The sequence below is a fragment of the Polypterus senegalus genome, chromosome 3, assembly GCF_016835505.1.
Source record: "Polypterus senegalus isolate Bchr_013 chromosome 3, ASM1683550v1, whole genome shotgun sequence".
Lineage (NCBI taxonomy): Eukaryota > Metazoa > Chordata > Cladistia > Polypteriformes > Polypteridae > Polypterus > Polypterus senegalus.
The window spans coordinates 88,085,285-88,108,906 of NC_053156.1; the positions used below are offsets into that span (position 1 = coordinate 88,085,285).

General features: G+C 39.0%; 1 protein-coding gene across 1 annotated transcript; it reads right to left on the reverse strand.

Annotated features, from left to right (window-relative positions):
- Positions 1–206: 206 nt before the first annotated feature.
- On the reverse strand, positions 207–17,472 carry prss35 (serine protease 35). The gene is made up of 2 exons (XM_039747585.1): positions 17,118–17,472; positions 207–3,096 (listed from the first exon to the last, which is right to left on the reverse strand). The coding sequence occupies exon 2, from the start codon at positions 3,075–3,077 to the stop codon at positions 1,929–1,931; it is 1,149 nt and encodes a 382-aa protein (XP_039603519.1). The 5' UTR covers positions 3,078–3,096; positions 17,118–17,472; the 3' UTR covers positions 207–1,928.
- Between the last annotated feature and the right edge of the window lie 6,150 nt (positions 17,473–23,622).

Consider the following 23,622-nt stretch of genomic DNA (forward strand, 5'->3'; position numbering starts at 1 on the left):
TTTCTCTACTTTTTTGGCTGTTGTCTCTGAATACCTTGCATTTTTAAAACTGATTTTCCATGACAATTCTTGCCTAACCTTTTTGTTTTTTTTCCTATTTTACCTTCAGCCTGTTTTGCCTGTTCCTTTTCCCAGAATTGCCTCTCTCAGTCGTCTTCTACCTCTTTCCATTTCTCAGACTTGTTCTCTTTATTTTCACACAATGAAGGTTTGGTCCTGATAAGTGACCACTGGAAGAAAGCATCTTCTTGTGTTAGCCTACCAATATGTTTTACAGGTGAATAACATTTATTTTTACTTAAAGAGATTTTCTTAATGTCTCATTTAAAGCATCCAAGAGAGTTGACAACAATGATAAATAAAAATAATAGTTTTTATTTATATAGTGCTTTTATCAAACTCAAGGACGCTTTACACAATTTTAAACTATCAATTCCCAGAAACAAAACAAAAAAAAAAAAAACAATAAGAAAACACAACACAATAGTCTTCCAGTACAAATGTTAAAATCTAAGATTGAAGAAAGATATTGGTTGAACAGAAAAGTGTTCAAATTAGTCCTAAAAGAAGAAAGTGAAGACACAAATGTTGAGTTAAAGAGCTCCAGAAGCAGGGGGCCGTGACACGGAATGATCTTTTACCCCTGGAAGAATGCTTGGTGTGTGGGACCATAAGCAGTCCATTAAGTTCACGTGGAGGATTACACCGATACAAGACATGAAGGAAATAGACCATGTAAAATGTCATAGCTAATGAGTGTTAGTTTAGATTTGATACAAGAAGCCAAAGAGCTGGAGAGATGTGTTCAGTTCGGCTGATGAGCGTGAGAACTCTAGCAGCCGCGTTCTGGGTATATTACAAATTGTCGTTATTGAAACGGTGTGGTGGTGAGGAAGAGGCTATACATTTGATATTCTCAAAGTTTTGGCAAGCTGTAGAAATGCACAAATAAAATATTGAAATAGTGAACAGTCGCACCCCCTTGATACAGCATTTCTGGTTGCCAAGGCCCAGCCCTGATGATTTGTTGATTCAAGGGAGGTATCAAAATCGAACATTAAATTGTTGAATTCAAGGTATTGATGCATCATCCTTAGTCACAAACGAAAAAAGTACATGTAGTACATGCAAAATACAATTTTGTTTGCTGAAAGATTGTTTATTATGGGTTTTGGATATAGTGAGTGTTTGAGTTTTTGTTTTGCCAACCAATTTAACAATGCAGGATTAAAAAAAACTTTTACCAGAGAGGATAATTTGAATTGTTTTGCCTACTGTTCCAGCATTTCTACAAAGTCCAATATTTAAAAGACTCAAGAAACACATTCAGCTCCTACCGTTTGTTGAAACCCTGCTCTTTCAGTTAGTGTATTTTTTTATTTACTTGGTCCTCCAAGAGGAGAATGGCCATATATTTAAAAGAAAGCACTACGCCAAAGCAAAAGTGAGTCACGGGTGAAGGCTCAATCCACATGTTCCTAAGCTTGTGTGAAAGGGACATCGATCTTTTCTGAAAATCAATTCACAACTATACAAAAAGACCAGTTTTTTGGTGTCGGAGCTTTGGAAAACAACTACGGTGTACATGAAAGCACCCAGCAGTCAATGATATGTTAAAGAGTTGTAGCACATTTCAATTCTTAAAAAGTATCTGTGCTGTTATAATTTATTAAATAAAGCAAACAATAAAAATTTTACTCCATTAGCGCCTGCCAAAATTTTCTCAGATAAAGGGACAGTTCTGTTCACAAGAGTTGAACACCTCGGAAGTTAATACTAAGCGACCCTGTTTTCTCTACAGTATAATTCCCTTTTACTACCATTATATGTGCATAGAGTGTTTTGGTGTAGAAGAACCCAATCATCTCACTAAAAAATACAGTAATGAAAAGTCTGAATGTAACATAGGTGCTCGTCCCATTACGTAATCAACCATCACGACAGTCTGCATAGTTCCCATGTATCCAGAAGCAGATCTGTGCATATTTTAGAGGGGTTATTCTGACAGCGACATTATAATCCTGCTGCTGGCCATTGACATCTACCCATTGGTGACCAGAGAAAATCCCAATAATCTTTCGCCTCCATTTCTTGCTTTCAGGGTCCTTTAGGCGTATATAGACGCCGGAGCCACTGGATCCAGGCTGGGCATCACAGTACTGGTACAACAAATCATTGGACTCATCAGAGACAGAGCAGAATCTATATACCAATTGTCCTGGCCTGTCGTCGTCAAATCCAGAAAAGTGAATCCGGCTTCCAGGCATCTTCTTCACCGTAGGGCTAATGCCAAGCTCCATGAACTTCTTCTTTTGCGGCCGCTTAAGTTCCAAAATTGCGTAGTCATAATCCACCGCAACATCATCTGTCACTCCTTTAAACCATCCCTTTGGTACCTGGGTGCGTTTTACTCTTGTCCACTGGAAAGAAGGCTTGATTTCGGCAGGCTTTGCTTCCCTCTTGCCCCGTTTTGAGCCTTTGCGCTTCTTGCCACCACCTTTGGAACGCAGTTTCAGAATCCCTACTCTCAGCTTCTTGGCTCCTTTGACATAATCCTTTCCATCATGGATACAATGCGCTGCTGTTAGAACATGTTTTGGCGATACCAGGATCCCTGTACAACCAGTAGAAACTTTGACAGAAGTGGAAAAAGGATAGTTAGTCACAAACTGCTTGTCTGAGATGCTGAAGCGGCTATCCATACCATAAACGTGCCGCTTCCTTCGTGAGTGAGTGTCCTTGATGACTTCGTGTTCTGCCTGCACGTCAAAGTTCCTGAAGTACACTTCTGTAGAGGTGCGAGTGCCATTCTCATAGACGGTTTCATAGGAAAGGAAATCCTGAAGGTCATTGACACTTGGCATAGGTAGCCTGCTTTGGCACTCAATCCCACAGGTCCCATTTAACTCACGCTTGGCTTCAGCTTTGAAATCTGGGCTGCTTAGGGTAACAGTTTTCTTATTTATGACCAATGGTACTTTCTTTATTTCCCAGGTAAAATTCTCCTCAGCTTTAATCCTTGAAAAGGGGCTAAGAACAGTAAGGAAAAGTAGAAGTAACAGTGGTATTGAGCCCATTGTGAAGCTGCTCCTGGCTCTGCAAAGAAAAAGAAGAAGAAAGTTAATGGGATTACACTTCAGCAGTTTACAATAACTTTTATTAATAGTCTTTAGAGCAGAATATGTTGTGTATGCTTCTTTATATGACTGACAAGATTACTATTAATAAGTAAAACTTCGAATCATCCATTTATCCTTTCTCCAAACCCTTTGATGACTTTGGATCAATGCTGAAAGCACTGAACACAAGCAAAGCCCCAAGCCTGGATGGGACGTATGTCCATCACAACTCGCATTCATACACACGCTCACTTCTAATTAGCATTAGAAGCATGTACTGGGCATGTGGGAAGAATGAAAGATACCAGGGGAAAGCCCCCTGTAAATAAATGATGAATATATGGTATTAACCCAAACACTGGTTGAGCCACATGTGGAACATGGATCTCTGGAAAGGCAATGCTAACCACAGAGCCATCCTATATAATAGTGTTATTACAAATTGTGTGTATTTAGCTGGAATTGTTTACTGCAGGTCAGCAAAAGATATCTCGGTTGTCTCATCCTCCAAAACTTCCATCTGTTTATTTTGCTTTTTGCCATCTCTTCATTTTTGCTGTATTTGTTCATTTGCAGGTCACATTTGTCAGAGCACATCATGAAGGTACTTGAGAACTGAGCTCTTGAATTAATTTATTGCATTGCTTGTCCAGTATCAGTTAGATTATCAAGTTATTGGTTGAACAAGATCATTCATTTGGGAATGAAAGAACCCATTTTGGACCATTTTTACTTTATGTTGGCCAGATATTCAAGAAGACATTTCATTGTACCCTGTATATCCATCCACCCATTATCCAACTCACTATATCCTAATTACAGGGTCATGGGGGTCCACAGGTGCAAACCCCAGCCAATACAGGGCGCAAGGCAGGAAAAAAACCCAGGGCAGGGCGCCAGCCCATCACAGTACCCTGTATATGTGACAATATATTTGAATTTCAGCCTAAATCTACTGAAAATGTTGGCACAGTGATGAGCACTGCTACCTCACAGACTTAGAGGACAGCTGCCTCTGTGCGGTTAGTTTGCATCCTCTCCCTGAGTTTCTCTGAGGTTTTCCTTCCACATCTCAAAGATTAGATCAACTGGTGACTTTAAATTTTCTTGAGTATATTTATGTGGCTTCATGTGACCCAAAACTGGCTGATCATGTTAATAAAGGTCAGTCGCTGCTAGTTATTCAAACAAACTGAACATATTTTAATATATCTTGGCTGCAAATTATTATTATTTTTTTAATTAATCAGTATTTACACATATCTGTTCAAATAAATAAATATTGTGAAGCTAAATTCATTTTTCCAGGTCTAAACATCCCATGATTAGTATAAATTGTTCATTTCACCCTAAGGCCCATGAGGTTTGAAGCCCTTAGTTTGGACTTTAATGGTTTTGTTTCACAGCAACAAACAACAGTTTATTGAAAAGGCCAAAAGTGACAGAAAGTGAGGACTGATTTTCTTTATACTGTTTGTACTTGAGTTAGTCTACTTGAGTCAAAAAACTTGAGTCAAAAACCCTCATTACCTCTCCTTTCTGGCTCAGTGAGCGGCTGTGTTTAAGGCTGATGCAACCATATGCAATATAAGGAGCTGGCTGATTTGAGGATGCTGCCACAAGATGGTGCTCTGGTATATCCATCTGTCTGCTTTCAGCACTGCTGGAAACCTGAGCCTGCCTGCAAAGGGCTGCTTTACCACCAATAAACACAGCTTAGAAGCTGGCGGCACTAAATAAAGTTTTCTGTATGGTTGCCAATTTTCAATTGGATCTGTTACAAGTCTAAGCTTCCTGATGGCTCAGTTTTTCTGAACAGTCCTTACAATTTTTTGTAGTCACTTTGTCATTAATATGCCTATCTAGATTTGTCTGCACAAAGTACAGACTCCAAAGCTGCTACTGCAAGTGTAACTGTGAACCTCTGGGCAATGTGGACTAGCGGATAAGGAGCTGGGTTGTTAACTATTAGGCTACCAGTTCAGATGTCACACTAAATTCATTGTGTGATGCTAAGCAAGTCACTTATCCTGCTCATGCCCCACATCTCAACAGTTATTCTCTGCGCTTGGAGATCTGAAAGTAAACAAAAGGGTTGGGATTAAAGCGTAAAAGAAACTCCAATCAGTTTACCTTTATTGTAAAATGCATGTCCCATCAACCCATGCTTTAGGAAGGCTATAAGCAAATAGAGCACATTTCTGCAGTGACCACCCCTCTCAAGGTACTTTACAAGTGGGGCTTAAAGTCCAGCATCTTAGCAACTACACTACACTGTCCATAACAATACAAACTAATTAATTCATCCATTTTCTAATCTGAAAATGATTACAATACCAGTAAAACATAATATTGTCAAACCCACTTCATGGTCACTGAGTCATGTGGGCCAGAGCCTATACCAGCAGCATTGGATGCAAGGCAGGAAATGGGGGGGAGTTATGTAATTTATAGCAGGACCAGTTTAGAGTATCCAGATAAGATAGATAGATACTTTATTAATCCCAAGGGGAAATTCACATAATCCATTCTCAGCATACTGATGATAAAAAAAAAAATATTAAATTAAAGAGTAATAAAAATGCAGGTAAAAACAGACAATAACTTTGTATAATGTTAATGTTTACCCCCTGGGTAGAATTGAAGAGTCGCATAGTGTCGGGGAGGAATGATCTCCTCAGTCAGTCAGTGGAGCAGGACAGTGACAGCAGTCTGTCGCATGAAGCTGCTCCTCTGTCTGGAGATGATCCTGTTCAGTGGATGTAGTGGATTCTCCATGATTGACAGGAGCCTGCTCAGCGCCCGTCGCTCTGCCATGGATGTTAAACTGTCCAGCTTCATTCCTACAATATAGCCTGCCTTCCTTACAAGTTTGTCCAGGTCTTCTTTATGCTGCCTCCCCAGCACACCACCGCGTAGAAGAGGGCACTCGCCACAACCGTCTGGTAGAACATCTGCAGCATCTTATTGCAGATGTTGAAGGACGCCAGCCTTCTAAGGATGTATAGTTGGCTCTGTCCTTTCTTGCACAGAGCATCAGTATTGGCAGTCCAGTCCAATTTATCATCCAGCTGCACTCCCAGGTATTTATAGGTCTGCACCCTCTGCACACAGTCACCTCTGATGATCACGGGGTCCATGATGGGCCTGGGCCTCCTAAAATCCACTACCAGTTCCTTGGTCTTGATGGTGTTCAGGTGTAAGTGGTTTGAGTCGCACCATTTAACAAAGTCCTTGATTAGTTTCCTATACACCTCCTCCTACCTACCTTGCACTACACCTCTGGTATGAAAGCCCACATAGAAATGAGGAGAATGTACTCATTCCATCCATCCATCCATTATCCAACCCGCTATATCCTAACTACAGGGTCACGGGGGTCTGCTGGAGCCAATCCCAGCCAACACAGGGCTCAAGGCAGGAAACAAACTCTGGGCAGGGTGCCAGCCCACCGCAGGTACTCATTCCACACAGATGAATCACAAGGTTAAGGTTTTGAACCCAGGATACCGAATCTGTGATACAGCACTGCTGTCCATTGCACTGCCCTACTCAGCTCATATAGCATCTTTCATGGTCAATTAGCTCATTTTGTAGATATGCATTTTTACAGCCAAAACACAGAATCCTGGGCCAGTGTACCACTTCAGTACAATATCATGTGTTTCTAAACTCTGTGTAATGTTTCTGCCTATTTATGTCTTTATTTATTGTCAGACATTTGCAACACCGAGTCGGAACTTCGTTAAATTAAAGATATTAAACCTTAAATATCCATCATGTCTATATTTGACAGTTCAGAATTGGAAATGCAATAATGCATACCAGTAATGCTCTACAATATTTTTAAGAAACACAGCTCTTCAATCCCAATTTTCCCAATTTTTGGAAAATATCATCCAGCTGAAATTTGAAGGTCCTCAAAGTACAACAATCTACCACTCTAACCACTCTATTTGGTAACATGTCCCATGAGTCCATGCTTCTCTGTGCTTCTGAAGCTCTTGTGTGAAATTACCCTTTACAGGCTTATATCTGCGCTCCGTGTTCTAACTGAAAAACAAATTTGAAAGCAACAGTTAAGGATCTAAAAATAGCAGCCAAGCTAGACTGGCAGGTATCACAAAATGTCCCAAGTCCTTGCCTTATCTTTAATTCATGGTCATATTCCTTACAAAGGTGACACCATGCTTTTTCTCATACTAAATCTATTACACATATATGTGAGACCTTCAGATTTGGTTTAATCCAAGCTAAATTTGTGTTTTATTGTAGCGTTCTCCAAACCGTGTCATGTCACCTCCCCCACCAGTCAAATCCACCTCCTCCTTTTTCCCTTACTGCCTTTCATTCATCAGCTGTTTGACCGACGCAATGTCCTGACGCTTGCCGGCTTCTTTCATATCAAAGCCCTGCTCTCGTTCTTCAGTCTTCATTCAAAAAGCCGATACATTTGCTGCTTACCCTAATTGCTTAAGTGCCGAGCAATCTCTTTAAGTCAATGCTGACACCTGCAGTCTACATTAAAATTCCTCTCTCTTCAGCTGTAGGTTGGCCATTTATCTTATATTGGAGTGCTTGTCACACTTTACAATGAGTAACTGGAGCCCAGGCATTAGCATGTCCAGTTTTTGTCAATCCCCGTAGTTAGAAAGTTCTGCCTTAAAGCTGGCCTAACATGTTTTTGGTTCTGAATCAAATAAAATAAAACAGGCAGTTACCCTCCAAATATCAATTTGCACCCATTGTTCCATTGACTTAGTAACATTTAAACAAAATTAATTGTTTGAAACAAATTCACACAATAACCCTTCAAAGCTCAGACTAGGCAATTAAAGAAGGCCTCCCCCTATTAATTGACTGTCTCTCATTTCCATTTGGAATGATGACTGATCTAAAGCTAATTCCAGCTGGTATTTCACCTCAACAGACTTAGCAATTTTGCTTTATATAGTAACTTTCTTTTTGTTTCCTAGCTCAATAAATCAGATCAGTCACAAAAGGTTAACAAAACGTGACAAAGCCAGATGTTACTATTGCTGTGCTACCTCACCTAGACACACACCACATAGAATACAGAAATGTCAGTAGAAAACTCTCTAATACACAGACAAAGGATCTGCAAGAGAAAAAGAGGAAGAGAAGGGAGATTAGGGAGAGAATGCTTTTTGGTACTTGGAGATGGGCAAGTACTGTAAGTGAACCACCCCCTGGGCAGATTGGATGAACCACTGTAGTGCTTACTATAATAAATACAATATTCTGTACCTTTCATATCTACCTATCTGTCTGTCTAGTTGCAAAGTGTAACATTTTATTTTTAAAGAAAAAGTTCAAATGTTAGTCGTGCTCATGCAATTTTAAAAAATGACATTTTTACAATAAAATTCCTGATCTTTGTAATAATAACTTTGCACAACATTATTTTCAGTGTCTCCAGAGACTATCTGAACACACTATGTTATACTGTATGTTTTTGAACACTATGACACAGTTTTCCCTGTTATCTCATTGATACACGATCATCACATGTCCAATTTTTTCGACACAATTTCTAGAGCTTCTAGATTATAGTTTCTAATGTAAGATATTTTAAAGTGTTTGGTAAACCCAATGAGACAGTGTGTAATAACATCTTGAACACTTCCTTCAATGAAAACAAAATTTAATGGAACTACTGTAATAGGAGAATTCAGGAGATCAAGAGAGAGAGAGACAGTGTGTACATGTAACAGAGCACACAAAGAATAAAGAAGTAAACAATGAGGTAAGATTCACAGCCAAATAATTGGAATGGTATTCCCATAAATTACCTTCCCATGACTCATTAATCCACAGCAGGGATTCTTCTTTTTTTTTTTTGCAACCCAATCTTATCCTTTTTAGGGTCTTTAAGACCTATTCGGTTTTGAATGTCTGGCCAATAATCAAAGTTAGCCCCTTAGGGAATTGTGGATGGTTGTCAGGGTGTGGTAATCGTCGATGATCATAAGAGCAATATTGATTGCTTATCAACCCACTACAACCCAGTTTGTGAAGCCAATACTATTAAATACAACAGTAACTCACACACCAATGGCGGCAACCCACAATGCATTTTGGTTTTGCAATCCATAGTTTAAGAAACCATGGTCTACAAGAATATATTCTTATTCAATAAAAGCATCTGTCCTCCACTTACCTAACCCATTTATTTAGAGCAGTATCTGTGGCAGATGGAGGTACCCCAGTAATTATTGGGCTCAAGGCAGAAACAACATCTGGACAGGGGCACTAGTCCATCACAGGGCAGCTGTTACAATATATTCATCTTAACTCACCAGGGAGCTTTGCCCCCTGCTTGCTTTGCTCACCAACCCCCCGGTGTGTGCTACGTGCCAGCCACTTCTTGTCCCTGCTGCTCGCATATGTGGATTTCACTTTCACCAAACAACAAATCTTTTAATTCTCACAAATACAGTTCTTCATTGGGAAGAAACAGTACTTTTCCCTGATGGCAAAACAAATTAGATCATCTACAAGTCTCCAAATGAAAGTTTACATCCGAACAATATATTTGATCTCTTTTCGGTGTTGCGTTATTTCACTGAGTAATAATTTCTGTTTGTTTGTGCTAATGCAATCTTTATTATCATTTTTTGAGACTTTGGAATTTTAGTACTTTCATTATCTCTAACCTGCTCTGCATGTGTATCGCGCCAACATTTCTGAACCTCTTTACGGTGTTCTACTTTGTTATCTGCTCTTTGTCTTTTACTTCTGGCCCTGGGCGTGGTTATATCTCTTAGCACAAAGTCTTGTCTCTCAGGACTTGAAAGTATCTCTCTGATAAAGTCATGTCTTGTCTCAGGTAAAAAAGTCTTGTCTCGTTTCAGGATTTTTTTATATAATAGAGAGACATCAGTTGAATTTTATATTCCTACCTTCATCATAGACTTGCTCAGAATGTCGAGAGTATCTATGGTTACAGAAATAAGGATTAATGTATAAGATAGGTTTAATAAGCTGAAGGCCAATTTGCAATTGAAGTTACAGTATATAATGTGAACTGTGGATAAAATTAACTTTGCTGAAATGTACTTTTGTTGCTACTAAATTTGCAAACAATGAAGAAAATCGCATAATGAATGCAAAAGACAAAACACTGGACATAAAACAAAAATGAAGCAATAGATAGGACTAGACAGGAAATGGTGAAGACCAAATTTTGACGAAGAAGAGGAAGTACACTTGATAATGAAAGGAAGACAATAGTTTCAAACATATTGACATGGAAGGAGCCTCACAAGCAAACCTTATTGGATGTTATTCATGTTTACAGAATTACCATTGCTGTTTTATTGTTACCATGTACGTTACTGAGTTTTATTTAATTAACACTGTGATCCTGCAGAGAAAGGAATATATAAGAAGATAAGATGCTCAGTTTTCCCTTGTTTATTCTTTATATATTTACTGTTGAAGAGCTCATACCATTTTTCTTTTGCAATTTTATGTTACTGTATATTCATGTTGGCTTGTCACGTTAGCATGAATTTTCAAAAGTTTGATTCCTAGCGTTGCACAATCCAACAGTAATAGAAAATATTGAATAGGGTTGGTTGTTGCTTTATTGGAAAATGGAGTCCACATTGATTTATTACAATTGGACATGCAAAATAAAAAGGTTTGAGAATCACTGACAATAATTACAAAAATACTAGACAGATGGAGATAGTGTTCACACATTAGTCCTGTTTATTTCTGCCTTCTTTAGCTGTCTTAGCCAAATGAAGCTATGAGTGAGGCCAACCTGCAAGCACTTCATGCTATATATACCCACTTTAAACTTGAGCATATCATCTTGTGTCATTCAGACCTCTTACAGAGTAGACACATGAAGAAACAGGCCTGCTGAGCCATTAGACCATTCCATTAAATTCAGTCAAATGTGTGAAACAGTGCAGCACTCTCGTGACAGGTTTGTGACTGTCCTTCAACAGAAAATTATCTGTACAGCACAAAATAAGGAAAAATTTTAAAAAAAAGGGCCATGGGTGGCTATTATAAGCTTTGCTAGCATAGTAAAGATACAGTATGTTACTGTTAGGATTAGTGATCAAGAGACATTGAGCTTCAATGCCAGTTGTGGCACATTCCATGAGACGTAAGCGTCAATAGGCTTTGTGCCCTAGGAACAGCTTACCCAAACTATTCTATAACATTTGAGTAATTATTTATCACTCTGATGGTGATCTTTCTGATCATAAAATAAGTCATTATGACAGCAGTTGACAAGAAGAATTCATAATTAATTGCAAAATTATGGTATTGGAGGTTTCCTCTAGAGTGCCTCTTGGTCTTGCATGATTTGGCTAAAAACTAATCAGCACATTGTCATCTCATAACAGGCTTAAGTTTCGAGTTTGGTATTTTTCCATCCTGCCATTTTAAGTCTAAACTGTTCTTAAGAAACTGTGACACACAGACAGACACACATCCATCATCAAGATATCAGTGTTTTTAGTATCGGGCGACCTTAAAATGTCGACATCCGTCGAAAAGTGGAGATCGAAATATTTGACGAATCTAAAGCTTTTGTTCCTCCCCCATAGACAACAGGTTGTGGTGAGGGAGGGCGCAAAGCAAAAATATCACAAATTTATACTGAACACAAAGTGTTATATACAAGAGCAAAAAATGTACAGAATCCTTATGATCTGTACAGTAGGGTACTCACTCCGTACATTCAGAAAAGATAATTGCTGAGAAAAGCAAAGATTCATTTGTGGTGTTTTGTGATGGAACAAGTTAAGATCTCCTTAACGTTGTTAACGTTATCTGCACTTTGAGCTGGCAGAGGTGGTTGCCAGTAGGTTTAGGTGCCCAGGTAGTTAAACAGCCCATTCAATTTCCACTTGCTTTTTTCTTGACAATGAGATAAGAAGTTGACACCTACCCAGACAGCAGTGTGCACAAGGTGGGAACTGGAAGATACATTGACCCATCAGTGGACTCGTCTCATCAGGATAGTTCACCCCACAATTCATGAGAACTGGAATTCCCAGATGAAATCCATACAAACATAGCAAAAATATGTAAATGCCACATGGAGCTGGAAGCTGAACCAAGCCCCCTAGGGTGGTGTGGTGTCAACAGTATTATTGTTTATTTAATATAGTGCCCTTCATTTTCAAGACTTTACCTATATAGTGCAGCACTTAAAGGCATGCATTTGGATCACCTAGTGAGTTGAGTTTATATGGCACAGCTCTTTTCATGGGCACACTCTACCATTCACAGCTTAATTGCTCACTACTTATTAACCGTCTTTTCATGACTATTCTCACCAGTTAGTGTCTGAATTTACAAGTTTATGCAGGCAAATTGATTGCAGCAGATGAGAAATACATTCACACTGATTTCGGCGGAGCACTGGACCATCACTTTCCTGTTAAAGGATAATTGAGCAGCCCAGCAGAGCGGGGGCTTAATTTTGAGTCAAAACAGGCAAACACTAAATTTCCTTTGGAAGAAAGTACCGGAAGATGGAATTTGCTTTTGAAATTCAAAGGCGTCTGTCATTACACATACAAATGAGAGTGAAGCTAGCCAGCCTCTAGTGTTTCCACTCACCAAGCCATTGTTTTTGGGATACACCATGAAATTAGTCTTGACAGTTTGTTAGTGGGAGTAAATCAGAACACAACACCAATGAGTTGGTTAATTAAGCCTGAGCACTTAAGAGTGTAAAGCATATTAGGCTTCCTGCGCCCTAATGGGGAGAATTGGAAATGTTCAACCAAAGCGGAAAAAGTGAGATCTGATCTTCTATCCTCAACATATACCATTCTGCACACACACATATATATCAAGCCAGCATATAATGTACAGTAGCATATAGTAACAAAATGAGATCTGATCTTCCTTGCTCAACGTATAACATTCTGCACACACGTGTATCTAGCTGGTATATACATTGAGATACTGAAAACACAGTAGGTATTGTAAACAGTACATGCACACATATTTATACTGTATTTAGATTAGTATACTGTTAACATGCACATGATTGTATATACTATATAAATATGCTGTATACACATCTAGGCAGTGAATTTCTCTTCAGATATCAGTATCTATCCATTATATAGAACTTTTCCCATCTATCTCTCTCTCTCTCTCTCTCTCTATATATATATACAGATGCTTTGTCTCTAAAACAGGAACTGTCCCGCTTTCCAGCAACCCGTTCCTTAATGATTTATCATATTAACCTTCAGTGACTCTGTCTCACCAAGAATACTCATCTACTGTATCTCTTCTTTTGACAACTTTAAGGCATTGCAGATTCATGTAGATGACAACCTCCTGAAGACACCTGTTCCGCTTGTCTGCTGCCATCTCACACTCCATTTCTCTTCATTAACACTGACTACTGACTAATTATACGCATGTCTTGCCCTATTCCCTAGCTCCTCCACTTTCCTCTGAGTTTCCTCATCTGTGCAGCCAAGTCATCAGGTACCGATCAACTTTCACAGCTTATCCAGAGTTCTCAGACACCTTTGTGATGCTACACATAACTCCACCATCTACAAGGTCCATGAGCTCTTTGAATGGTTTCTCTTTCACTGAATTTAAAACAATGCATCACCTCTCAGAATCCAACAGAGCTGTGGTGCGCAAAATCAAGGAGAAATGCATGAAAAGCAAGTGACCAAATTAAGCCTTGGACCCTAACACTGTTTCAAGTGAAGTACATTTTGGAAAGAGAGGCACTCAAAACACAAGGTGTGAAACTCCAAGACACAGTGAGGCAAGTCTTAGATTGTGCGAGGGAAGCAATTTCGATAGATGTGGTACAAAGCCTTGGATAACACTGTGAAGTCATAGAGGGATTTACTGAGCGATCTGATTAATACTGGGTAGTGCTGTGCTGAAACCTAACTTAGCAGGAGCCTTCAGATGGCAGGAACCAGTCTGCTCACACAGGGCCAGTTTGGAGTAGCCAATTAACTTACACTCATGGCTAGGATGTGAAAGGAGAAACAGCCACACAGATCCAGAGGCAACATGCAAAATGTACACAGGCAGTGATCTGACTTGAACCAAACAACTGTTATTATTGTATAACACCTTTGTATAGTAAATAGCATCTCAAGGCACTTTTAGAAGTACAGATTCATTACAAAAATGGGTTTAAGGTTAAGCGATTTGCTTGAGGTCACAGTGACCTGATTGAATACATTGAACTGGTAACTTTGTAATTTAGATTTGATCTTTGTGACCCCAGTTAGAGTGCCACACTAACTACTATGCTACCTACTCCTATTATAGCACAGAATGTGAAGCCTCCTGTGCTTATCACATGGGCTCCAACACCGCGTCCTGACTACCTGAAAGTGCTGGCTGTAGCTTCCTTGGAAACTGTCCCTCAGAATATAAATCCTCACAAGCTTTCAAACTGAGAAAAGGAATCTTTCCCAAAATAGAGCTTAATGGGTTGCCCTGAATCAGCCAAATCTTTTTGTTTGCCAGAACAGCCAGTCAAAAAAAATGTGAGCCAAAGAGGGGATTTTGAGTAAAATGAAGAATACATCCCAAATCATTTTTAGAAAAACATGGATGTTTGATGAGGAAACATTTAAAGGCGAGTCCCTTGAAAGTTTAATTGCAGAGTCCAAATGCACCAAGCATTGTTTTATTTTAAATGTACTAAATATGTAAGAACAGAAGAATGCTGAAACACAGAGCCTGCAGCAACATCTTAGTAGCTGAACATTCTATTACTTTATCAGTTTTTAAAAATCTAGATGTACAAGAGCAAAGTAACCATACAGCTAGAAATGGAAGTTTTCAACAAATATCTTTTTGACTAATAAACAAAGGAAATAATTAAACATTATGGAAACAACTTATTTACTGTATATAACATTAATCTACTAATATTTATAATTATAGCCCTCAGCTGCTCAATTAAACATAACCAGATTCTTTTAATTTAAATTATGACCCTAACTGAAGACCTGAAAACATAAATCCAGACACAAGGGTGTGCACTTAGACAGATAGAATCATTACTTGATGTCTGCTCAGTAGATTGATGCCCTTCTGTGAAGGAACGCCAAACACGATGTGAACAAAATCAATGACAGCAACTCAGAAATATTATGATAACCAAGCATGATAAACGAGCTCCAGAGTAATATTATCCTGATTAAAAAGTAAGCTGCTTCAAGTGAAACAACGAGGTCATACAATTTATGGTTACCAGACACATTTGCATTATTCTTCATTGGAGCATTTTTCTTTTCCTGTTTTGAGGTCAGAAGACACTAGATGGCATAGAAGCACGAGTTTCAAATTTGGACAACTCACTGACTGGATTCTTTCTCTGCATTATGCATTTACAGATATATAACTGTAGGTGTGTGCTTCTGAACACCAGAAAACTCTGGTCCTATCTATCTATCTATCTATCTATCTATCTATCTATCTATCTATCTATCTATCTAAAAAAATACTTTCCCTATCTATCTATCTATCTATCTATCTATCTATCTATCTATCTATCTATCTATCTATCTATCTATCTATCTATCTATCTATCTATCTATCTATCTATAATAAAGTGTCTTTCCTGTGTATGTATCTACTATATAACATCTCTAACTAAATATCTATTAGTCACTCCTTATCTATCTTTGCTATACATTTCAAACATAAACCTTCTACAGTGACGCAAGAAACTAAAAAAAATAATTTGAAAAATGGTTACGAAATAGATAACTGCAGCTATGTAATAAGCAAGTAACTTGTATAACTTATCCAGTGACTGTCCATGAGATAATAATCTGACCAGAGAACAGTGAACACAATACAATGTTTGTGTTCTTTGTTTAAGGAGAGTTTAACCACAGGAGCAATAAATCATTTGCTCTTCTTAGTCTGTTTCAACTGGCATGCCCCATTTAAGGTGAAATCGTTTAGTTGCACACTTACAAATGATTGATTATAGGACATGCTAATTACAAGCACTCAAAGGTGAATTTTTTTTCCATTACATTTTTAAAAGTAATGTCCATAATAGATCTTATTTTTTTTTTTAATTTTGTCAAATTTTGATAGCTGTGCATTTACACTTATCATCCCAAGCAATTTCTTTAAATCATAACTTTTTATGTATTATCTTTCAAAGATTCTCTAACAAGTAAACTATCTGTTTCCAGAGGTTACTGACACTTGCACTCCACTACTTCTTTTCAGAACTTTAAGCCTAGATAAAAGTTTTAGCGGAGCACTTTAAGTTACTGATTGACGTTGGCATTCCTCTGAGACATGAACCCCTCACTTGCCAAATCGCTGTAATTAAGTCCACTACTGGCTAAAAAGAAGGCAGTCGTGGCGAGGTGCACCGGGCCATTTTTCTTCTTCACGGAGGTGCCCCCCCAGTCTATTCTAAGGGATTTCACCCTGCGAACAAAGGCGTCCTCTGGGTCCTAAATGGCCCCGACTTCAGCGCTCCTTTAATGATGAATTGAGGCAACACAATGAAATTTCGGTTAAAGTTGTTCGAGGCATATAAGGTCGCCTAAACTGTTTGCAACTGCAAATCAATTAACGTTTCGCAATAAAACCGTTATTCTATTTGCATTTCAGCTTGCCGCATAGTGTGTTTGGTCGTCATAATTAAAAGCAGAATATCTCAATGAAATTAGAGAGAGAGATAAAACTTAAAATGGAAAGAGAAAAGGGATGCAAAGTACTTATCTGCACAAAATAAGCAAACAACTAGTTCGGTGTGAGTGCATATATTTGTTTATTTATTTGCTTAGCGAAATTTTTCTCAAACCTATTTATAAATAATCTTCAGAGGCTAACCTGTATAGGTAAAAGTTCCATTGCAATAAAACAATCAATTTAGATCTATTTAAGAACTCCTTAGAGACTGTGCAAAGTACATTAATATTAACAATAATAATCTTTAATTTAAATTAAGAAAATACTTTTTCATACCTGCTAGCATTCGATAGGCTGACACTATAGAATCCTTTAAAAGCTGTTTGAATTGGTTTTTATTAATTTTTGTTCTTCAGTCACAGTTTTACTTTTCTTGAAGAAGTAAGCAAATGAGCAGCCAGCCTTCAATTTTTTACCCGAACAGGGACAGAATGAGAAGGAAGCAGCAGCAATGAGCGCGCTTGCCTCTGAGAGGACTGCACTTGATGCTTCTGAAAAGGTCGGGAGGAGGAAAAAAAAGCCTCAAGTTTCCTTGTAGAGAGAATTCGGGGGTTTGCCGCTGGGAGGGGCCGAACAGAGCAGATGGGCTTTAGCAAAGTTTGTAAACAGAATCACAGGCTGGCCAGCGTGCGCGAGACTCGCACTTTACTAGACGGCACTGGAGCTCAAAAGGAAGATGGGCGGAAAACCAACTTGTGAAAGTGAAGGATCGGTGAAAGAAAGCGGACAGGCGTCGCCGCTGCCCCGGGGCACATTACGTATGTGTATGACAGACGAACAGCGAGGGCAAAGAAAGAAAGCTATAAGAAACAACAAGAACGGCTTACTGTAATGACAAAAGAACACTTATCAAAGCAGGAAATATTTTTTTAAGAATTTTAAGTAGAGTATCGCCCATCCTTGGAAACTGTAGCCACTTAATGAATGAATGTTACAGTGAAGTAAACCAATGAAATGAATGATAGCAAACAGAGGAGTGATGCGTGGGTGCGCGCGAGCGCGTGCACGTGAATGTTCCACGCGATTGGCGAACGCACCGGCCAGGATTGGTTCTGCATAGTAAAACGACCATTGTTAATTTAGCACTAAAGAAAAAAAAAAAGTTTGTAGGTGTCACTTTGAAAACTTATGGGCATAAAAAAGTAAATTTAAATCGACAAAAAGAAGGGCCATAAAAAATTCAAAAATAATAAATAAGATCCAGCGCCCTAAAGTCTATATGGAGTTTACAAGTCTATGTGGAGTTTACAAGTTCTCCCTTTGTCTGTGTTAGTTTTGTTTCAGGTGTTGATTTGCCATACACATTTCCAAAGATGTTCATATTGGCTTAAATGACGATTTATACGAGGCTGGGACAAATTGAGTATACGTGTGTGTGATGTTCTGCGTGCCGGCGCGCATCTCTGTGAAGAAGTGGCGCTATGAAAACTGCGTTGCGCCCAATATTGCCGAGACAGAGCGCATACCACCACCAACACAGCCCCTGATTGGATAGATAGCTAGATTAAAAAAATAACCTTTTCTTTCTTCTTTGCTTAATACTGGTAAAGTTGCAACACAATCGTTACAATCGGCAATATTCAAATTATACACTTTCTTTAGTCGGAAAACCGGGACTCATACACCAGTCAGCTTCACTCAGTGGTGGTAGGCAAATGCCACCCCCCACCCTTCAAACTGCAATAAAACGCTCTTATTGCCAAAAGTTATAAACCAACATTAAGCAAAACTGTTTGAATACCAACATGAAAGAAATAAAAATTACAAGTGTTATTTTAGATGGAACACCGCAGAGCCTCCTGGGACGTCCTTCGCTGCAATAGACAGATAGATAGATAGATCGTGCTTTATTTGTCACAAGGGGAATATTTGGCCTTTTAAAGAAGCTTAAGAAATATATCAGACAACAACCATACACATGATTCACACTATACTAAAAAACAAGAAACATCTGACTTTGGTAAAGAAAAATGTGCAGTCACGTGAAGCATTATAAAGGTGTTTTGAAAGAAATGTGTATTATTATTATTATTATTATTAAAGAAACTGTTAATCTTATAACTTAGATTAAGCGACTTTGAGAATGTTATATGAATTTTGACAATGTATACATTCTTGTAGATAATAAACGTTATATTCGTTATACGCTTTTGTTAATAGACCACAAACCTAAGGTTTTAAGACATATTTTGCATTGTCGTACATTTAATGGACAACTAATAATACGAAAACCGATTTTATAATTGCTATATCATACAAACTACACGTAATGCTGTACTCAGAAAACTCGTTTAATAGTGTAAGGAATTTTGTTTGGTCCACGGGTTTGATTTGTTATTTTGTAGCCATGGTTACTTTCAAGCCCTCTAAGCAGGTCTCACGTGAAGCTCTCCCAGAGGATCAAGGAGCTGACTGACGCGACCTCGGTGAGTGATGTGTGGTCGAGATCGGCAGAGCCGGGTAGGCTACCTTTTGTACGCTATGGTCAAAACACGCTCTTATAAAATAACTAAATAAACAAATAATAAATCAGACTAGTGTTGACAATCACGGCCTCGGTGACTCGACCTTCGCTAAGTGCTAGCTTGCCACTGCCTGACAAACCCACTGCAGAGCTCACTTCTCGGCTCGGCGGAGCAGCGCAGACAACTCGTGAGATCAGAGCAGGCACTAAATGTTCAGACATTTGAAATAGTAACTTAAGTGGATAGTTTTCCCGATCTCTATTTTTTAAATCACTTAATAACAGTCCATAAACATAACTAGTAGCAGTAATTTGAACACAGTAAAAGAATTCAGAACCAGATCAATGATTTACTTTTCCTGAAAGGTGTTACACATGGGCTTTGATTTTTGGCTGATACAGTTGATGAAGGTTATCTTGTGGCACATCCAACCAAAAACTTCTCAGGGAGGTGATGAGTACTGTGTCTGACAGCTTAGGGTTTCCATCCTTTTTCCAGAGAATGGTGCAGGCATCACATACTGTAAGCATGCCAGACAGATTGCAGCTGTGAAGTTTATACATTATCAAGTTGAAAAAGGCTGAAGTAATGCCATGAAAGTTCTTACAGTGGTTGACCTGAACCTGTTAGGGAATTGCATTGGCATACTGTTCTCAGCAAGAAACTGAAATGACTAACTATATAGGGGATGGCATCTCATACCATGATCACTTATCTGACAGTGCAAACTTTGTTAAACACTGTGCACCATTGCCCATGTCTACATGTTCAAATTTTATGGTCATCAGAACAAAAAAAGAAGATTCCTGAAGATTTCCCCGTGCCATGTGTTTTGACACCAGCCTAACCATCAGCAGTTCTGAGTTAAGAATGGTAGACATAGTAATGGATGTTGTGAGTGGAATCTGACCTCTTTGAATCATCTGCCCACATATCTAGGCATTGCCTTACAATCAATACTGGGCATCATATCTTTGTAGATGGTAGAAAGTGCTGATGCAGACATCCTGATGGTCTGTTTCAATATTCTTTCTGTGGTGTAGTTCCTCTGGGTCTCCAAATTCCTCTTTAAGGGGTTTGAAGGATTTACTGTAAGCATTGTAACAAACATCAACCTTCTGTCAAATCTGTATGCTCAACGTTTATTGTGACATATCACAAAGGCCTCTTATCTTGATAAGATCTGAAGCTTGACCCAGTATTACATCATTCAATGGCCTGAAAGACTAAAGAAGGTTTAATTGAGATGTTCAAGTTCAGTTTTAGGTTTATTGTCATATGTACAGACCTGCTTACCTCTGAACTTAAAGCATGATGGGGCTGACATTTATCCTGGAAAGACCAAGTGCAAGGCAAGAACCAATGCTGCATGGTCACACTCACACATACCCCAATACATACCCATAGTAGGCCACTTTTGAGTTTCTAATCATCGTAACTGTGTTACTGTGTAACATATCAGTGAAAATGATTTTTAAATGCATGGTAATGGTAAGGTTGCTGGTTCGAATCCTGTAAACACCAGAAGTGACTCTGCTTCATTGGGCCCTTGAGCAAGGCCTTTAACCTGCAATTGCTCCATCCTGGGTAAGACGTTATTCTTCATCCAGCCCTGCAAGTATACAGTCCTCTAACAGGGAAAACTTGGGGGTTGTTGGCAGAATTGGCACTCCAGCCACTTTAAAAACTCACACTGTTCCATTCCATCTGAACTAGTGTGGTGCTGAGGTGTCACACATTGCATGGCTGCACTCGGGTCCTAATCTGGGATGCTGAGTTGGTTTGTCATGTGGTATCATCACATGCTCCTAACCTCCTCTCCTGTTGACACAGTCATAATTACTATGTACATCATATGGCCAAAAGTATGTGAACACCCCTCAAAATTATTAAGTTCAGGTGTATCAGACACACCTGTTGTTAACAGGTATATAAAATCAAGGACACACAAACATTGGCAGTAGAAAGGGTCAGACTGAAGAGCTCAGTGACTTTAAAGGTGGCCCTGTCATTGGATGCAAATCAATATGTAAAACTGCTGTTCTGCTAGATCTCCACCAATCAATTATAAGTACTGACATTGTCAAGTGTAAGCATCTAGTAGGTACAACAGCCATGGAGTGGTAGAACATGCAAACTCACAGAGTGGGGCCGTCAAGTGCTATATAGCACATAGCGTATAAAAATGGCCTCTCCTCTGTTCCATCACTCACAACAGAGTTACAAATTGCTTCTGGAAGCAACATCACTACAATAGCTGTGCATGAGGAGCTTCATGAAAAGGGTTTTCATGCTTGAGCAGCTGCACACAAGACTTAGATCACTATGTGCAATACCTAGTGTTGCCTGGAGAGATGTAAACATAGCCATTGGACTCTGGAGCAGTGGAAATGTGCTCTCTAGAGGGATTAATCACACTTTACCATCTGGCACTCCAATGGATGAACTTGGATTTGGTGGGTGCCAGGACAACTCTACCTTCTGGACTGCATAGTGCCTACTGCCCACCGTACTATTTGATGGAGCAAGGGTGATGGTGTGGGGCTGTTTTTCAGGATGTGTGATAGACCTTTGGCTTCACTGATGGACACTGTTAATGCTACAGCATACAAAGACATTTTAGACAATCCCAACTTTATGGCAACACTTTGGGAAGACCCTTTTCTGTTTGAGCATGACTGTGCCCCTGTGTGCAAAGTCAGATCCGTAAAGACATGTTTGAATGAGTTAGGTGTGGAAGAACTCAAAAGGCCTGCACAAAATGTTGAGCTCAACCTTACTGCACACTTTTTGGCGAATTGGAATACCAATTACAAGCCAGGTCTTCTCATCCAATATCAGTACCTCATCTCACAAATGCTCTTTTGGCTGAACAGACACAAATTCATACAGACACTTTTGAAAAAAGTTGAAAATCCTTTCCAGAAGAATGGAGGCTGTGATAGCTTCAAAGAGGGGGCAACTTCATACTAGTGACCATGTATTTTAAATGGGGAAGTCCAACAAACTCAAATATCTTATATAACTCATATCTTTGATTCTAGTCATTTAAAGTACACATTACAAAAATGTTGGGAAATTCAGAGTTTTTCTAAATAAACAGGATTCTAAGAAATTAATTCATGCATTTATTTTTAGTAGGATTGACTTCTGCAATGCAGTGTTCACTGGACGTTCAAACTACTCTTTATACAGCCTCCAGTTAATCGAAAATGCTGCTGCAAGAATTATTACAAGAACAAGAAAATACAAACACATAACTTCAGTTCTTAAATCCTTACACTGGCTCCTGGTTAAGTTTAGGGCAGATTTCAAGATCTTCATTTAATCATGTAAAGCCTTAAATGGCCTAGGTCCAACTTACTTGTCTGAACTTATCATGACTTACAAACCAGAACATACATTAAGATCTCAAGATGCTGATCTGCTTATGATTGCAAGGATTAATAAAATAACAGTGGGAGGTTGAGCTTTTAGTTACAGGGCTCCCAACTGTGGAATAGTCTGCCTGCTATTATAAGAGATGCCCCTTTAGTCTCAGCTTTCAAATCCCAGCTGAAGACTCACTGCTTCAGTTTAGGATATCCTGACTAGAGCTGCTGATTAACTGTACAGACTGCATCTGTTGTTGGTCATTAGCACTAAAAAATAGTAATAAGATAGTTATGATTTGTTACTAACCTTCACTTATTCTATATCTCTTCTCAGTACTCAGATGTGCCACTCCCTACTGCCAAGTTGTTTTGCCTGCCTAAGGTAAAATCATCTCTGATGGAGGATCACAGGAATCGTGGGGCAGAGGGTTCCTTTCATCAGATTGGCTGGCCTAGCACTTTTGGGAGCCATTGCAAGGGGTGAAAATTGAAGAGAAGTTCAACACAAAGAAACCACAAAAAAATCACACACAGTACAGTGTAAAGTAAACTGCTCGGCGAGAAAGCTTGAAGCGAAATGGCCGTGACAGAGAGACAAGGGGAGGTGCTGTGGGATCTGGGCATCAGTCAAAGCACCAAATCATGGGCCCGATTAGAAAGCGGGAAGCTGTGATTTTTTGTCTCCCTCCCATGTACCAATCACAGCCCGTGTTACAACAAACTTAGTCACCGAACTTGTTTTGTTGTTCTTAGATTAGGAAATACTACTACTATATTTAAAAACCTGTGAAGTCGTGAATCCACTAAAAGTGAACCACGAAGTAGCGAGGGATTACTGTAAATCAAAACCCAATACACAACCTTAACAATCAGACAAACCTCCCCTTTCCCCTACAGCAATACAGTTGTAACATAACAATGAAAAACAACAATAAACACTCA

Excerpts from the sequence above, each read along its gene's own strand:
- prss35 (XM_039747585.1), bottom strand. The coding sequence starts at position 3,077 with ATGGGCTCAATACCACTGTTACTTCTACTTTTCCTTACTGTTCTTAGC.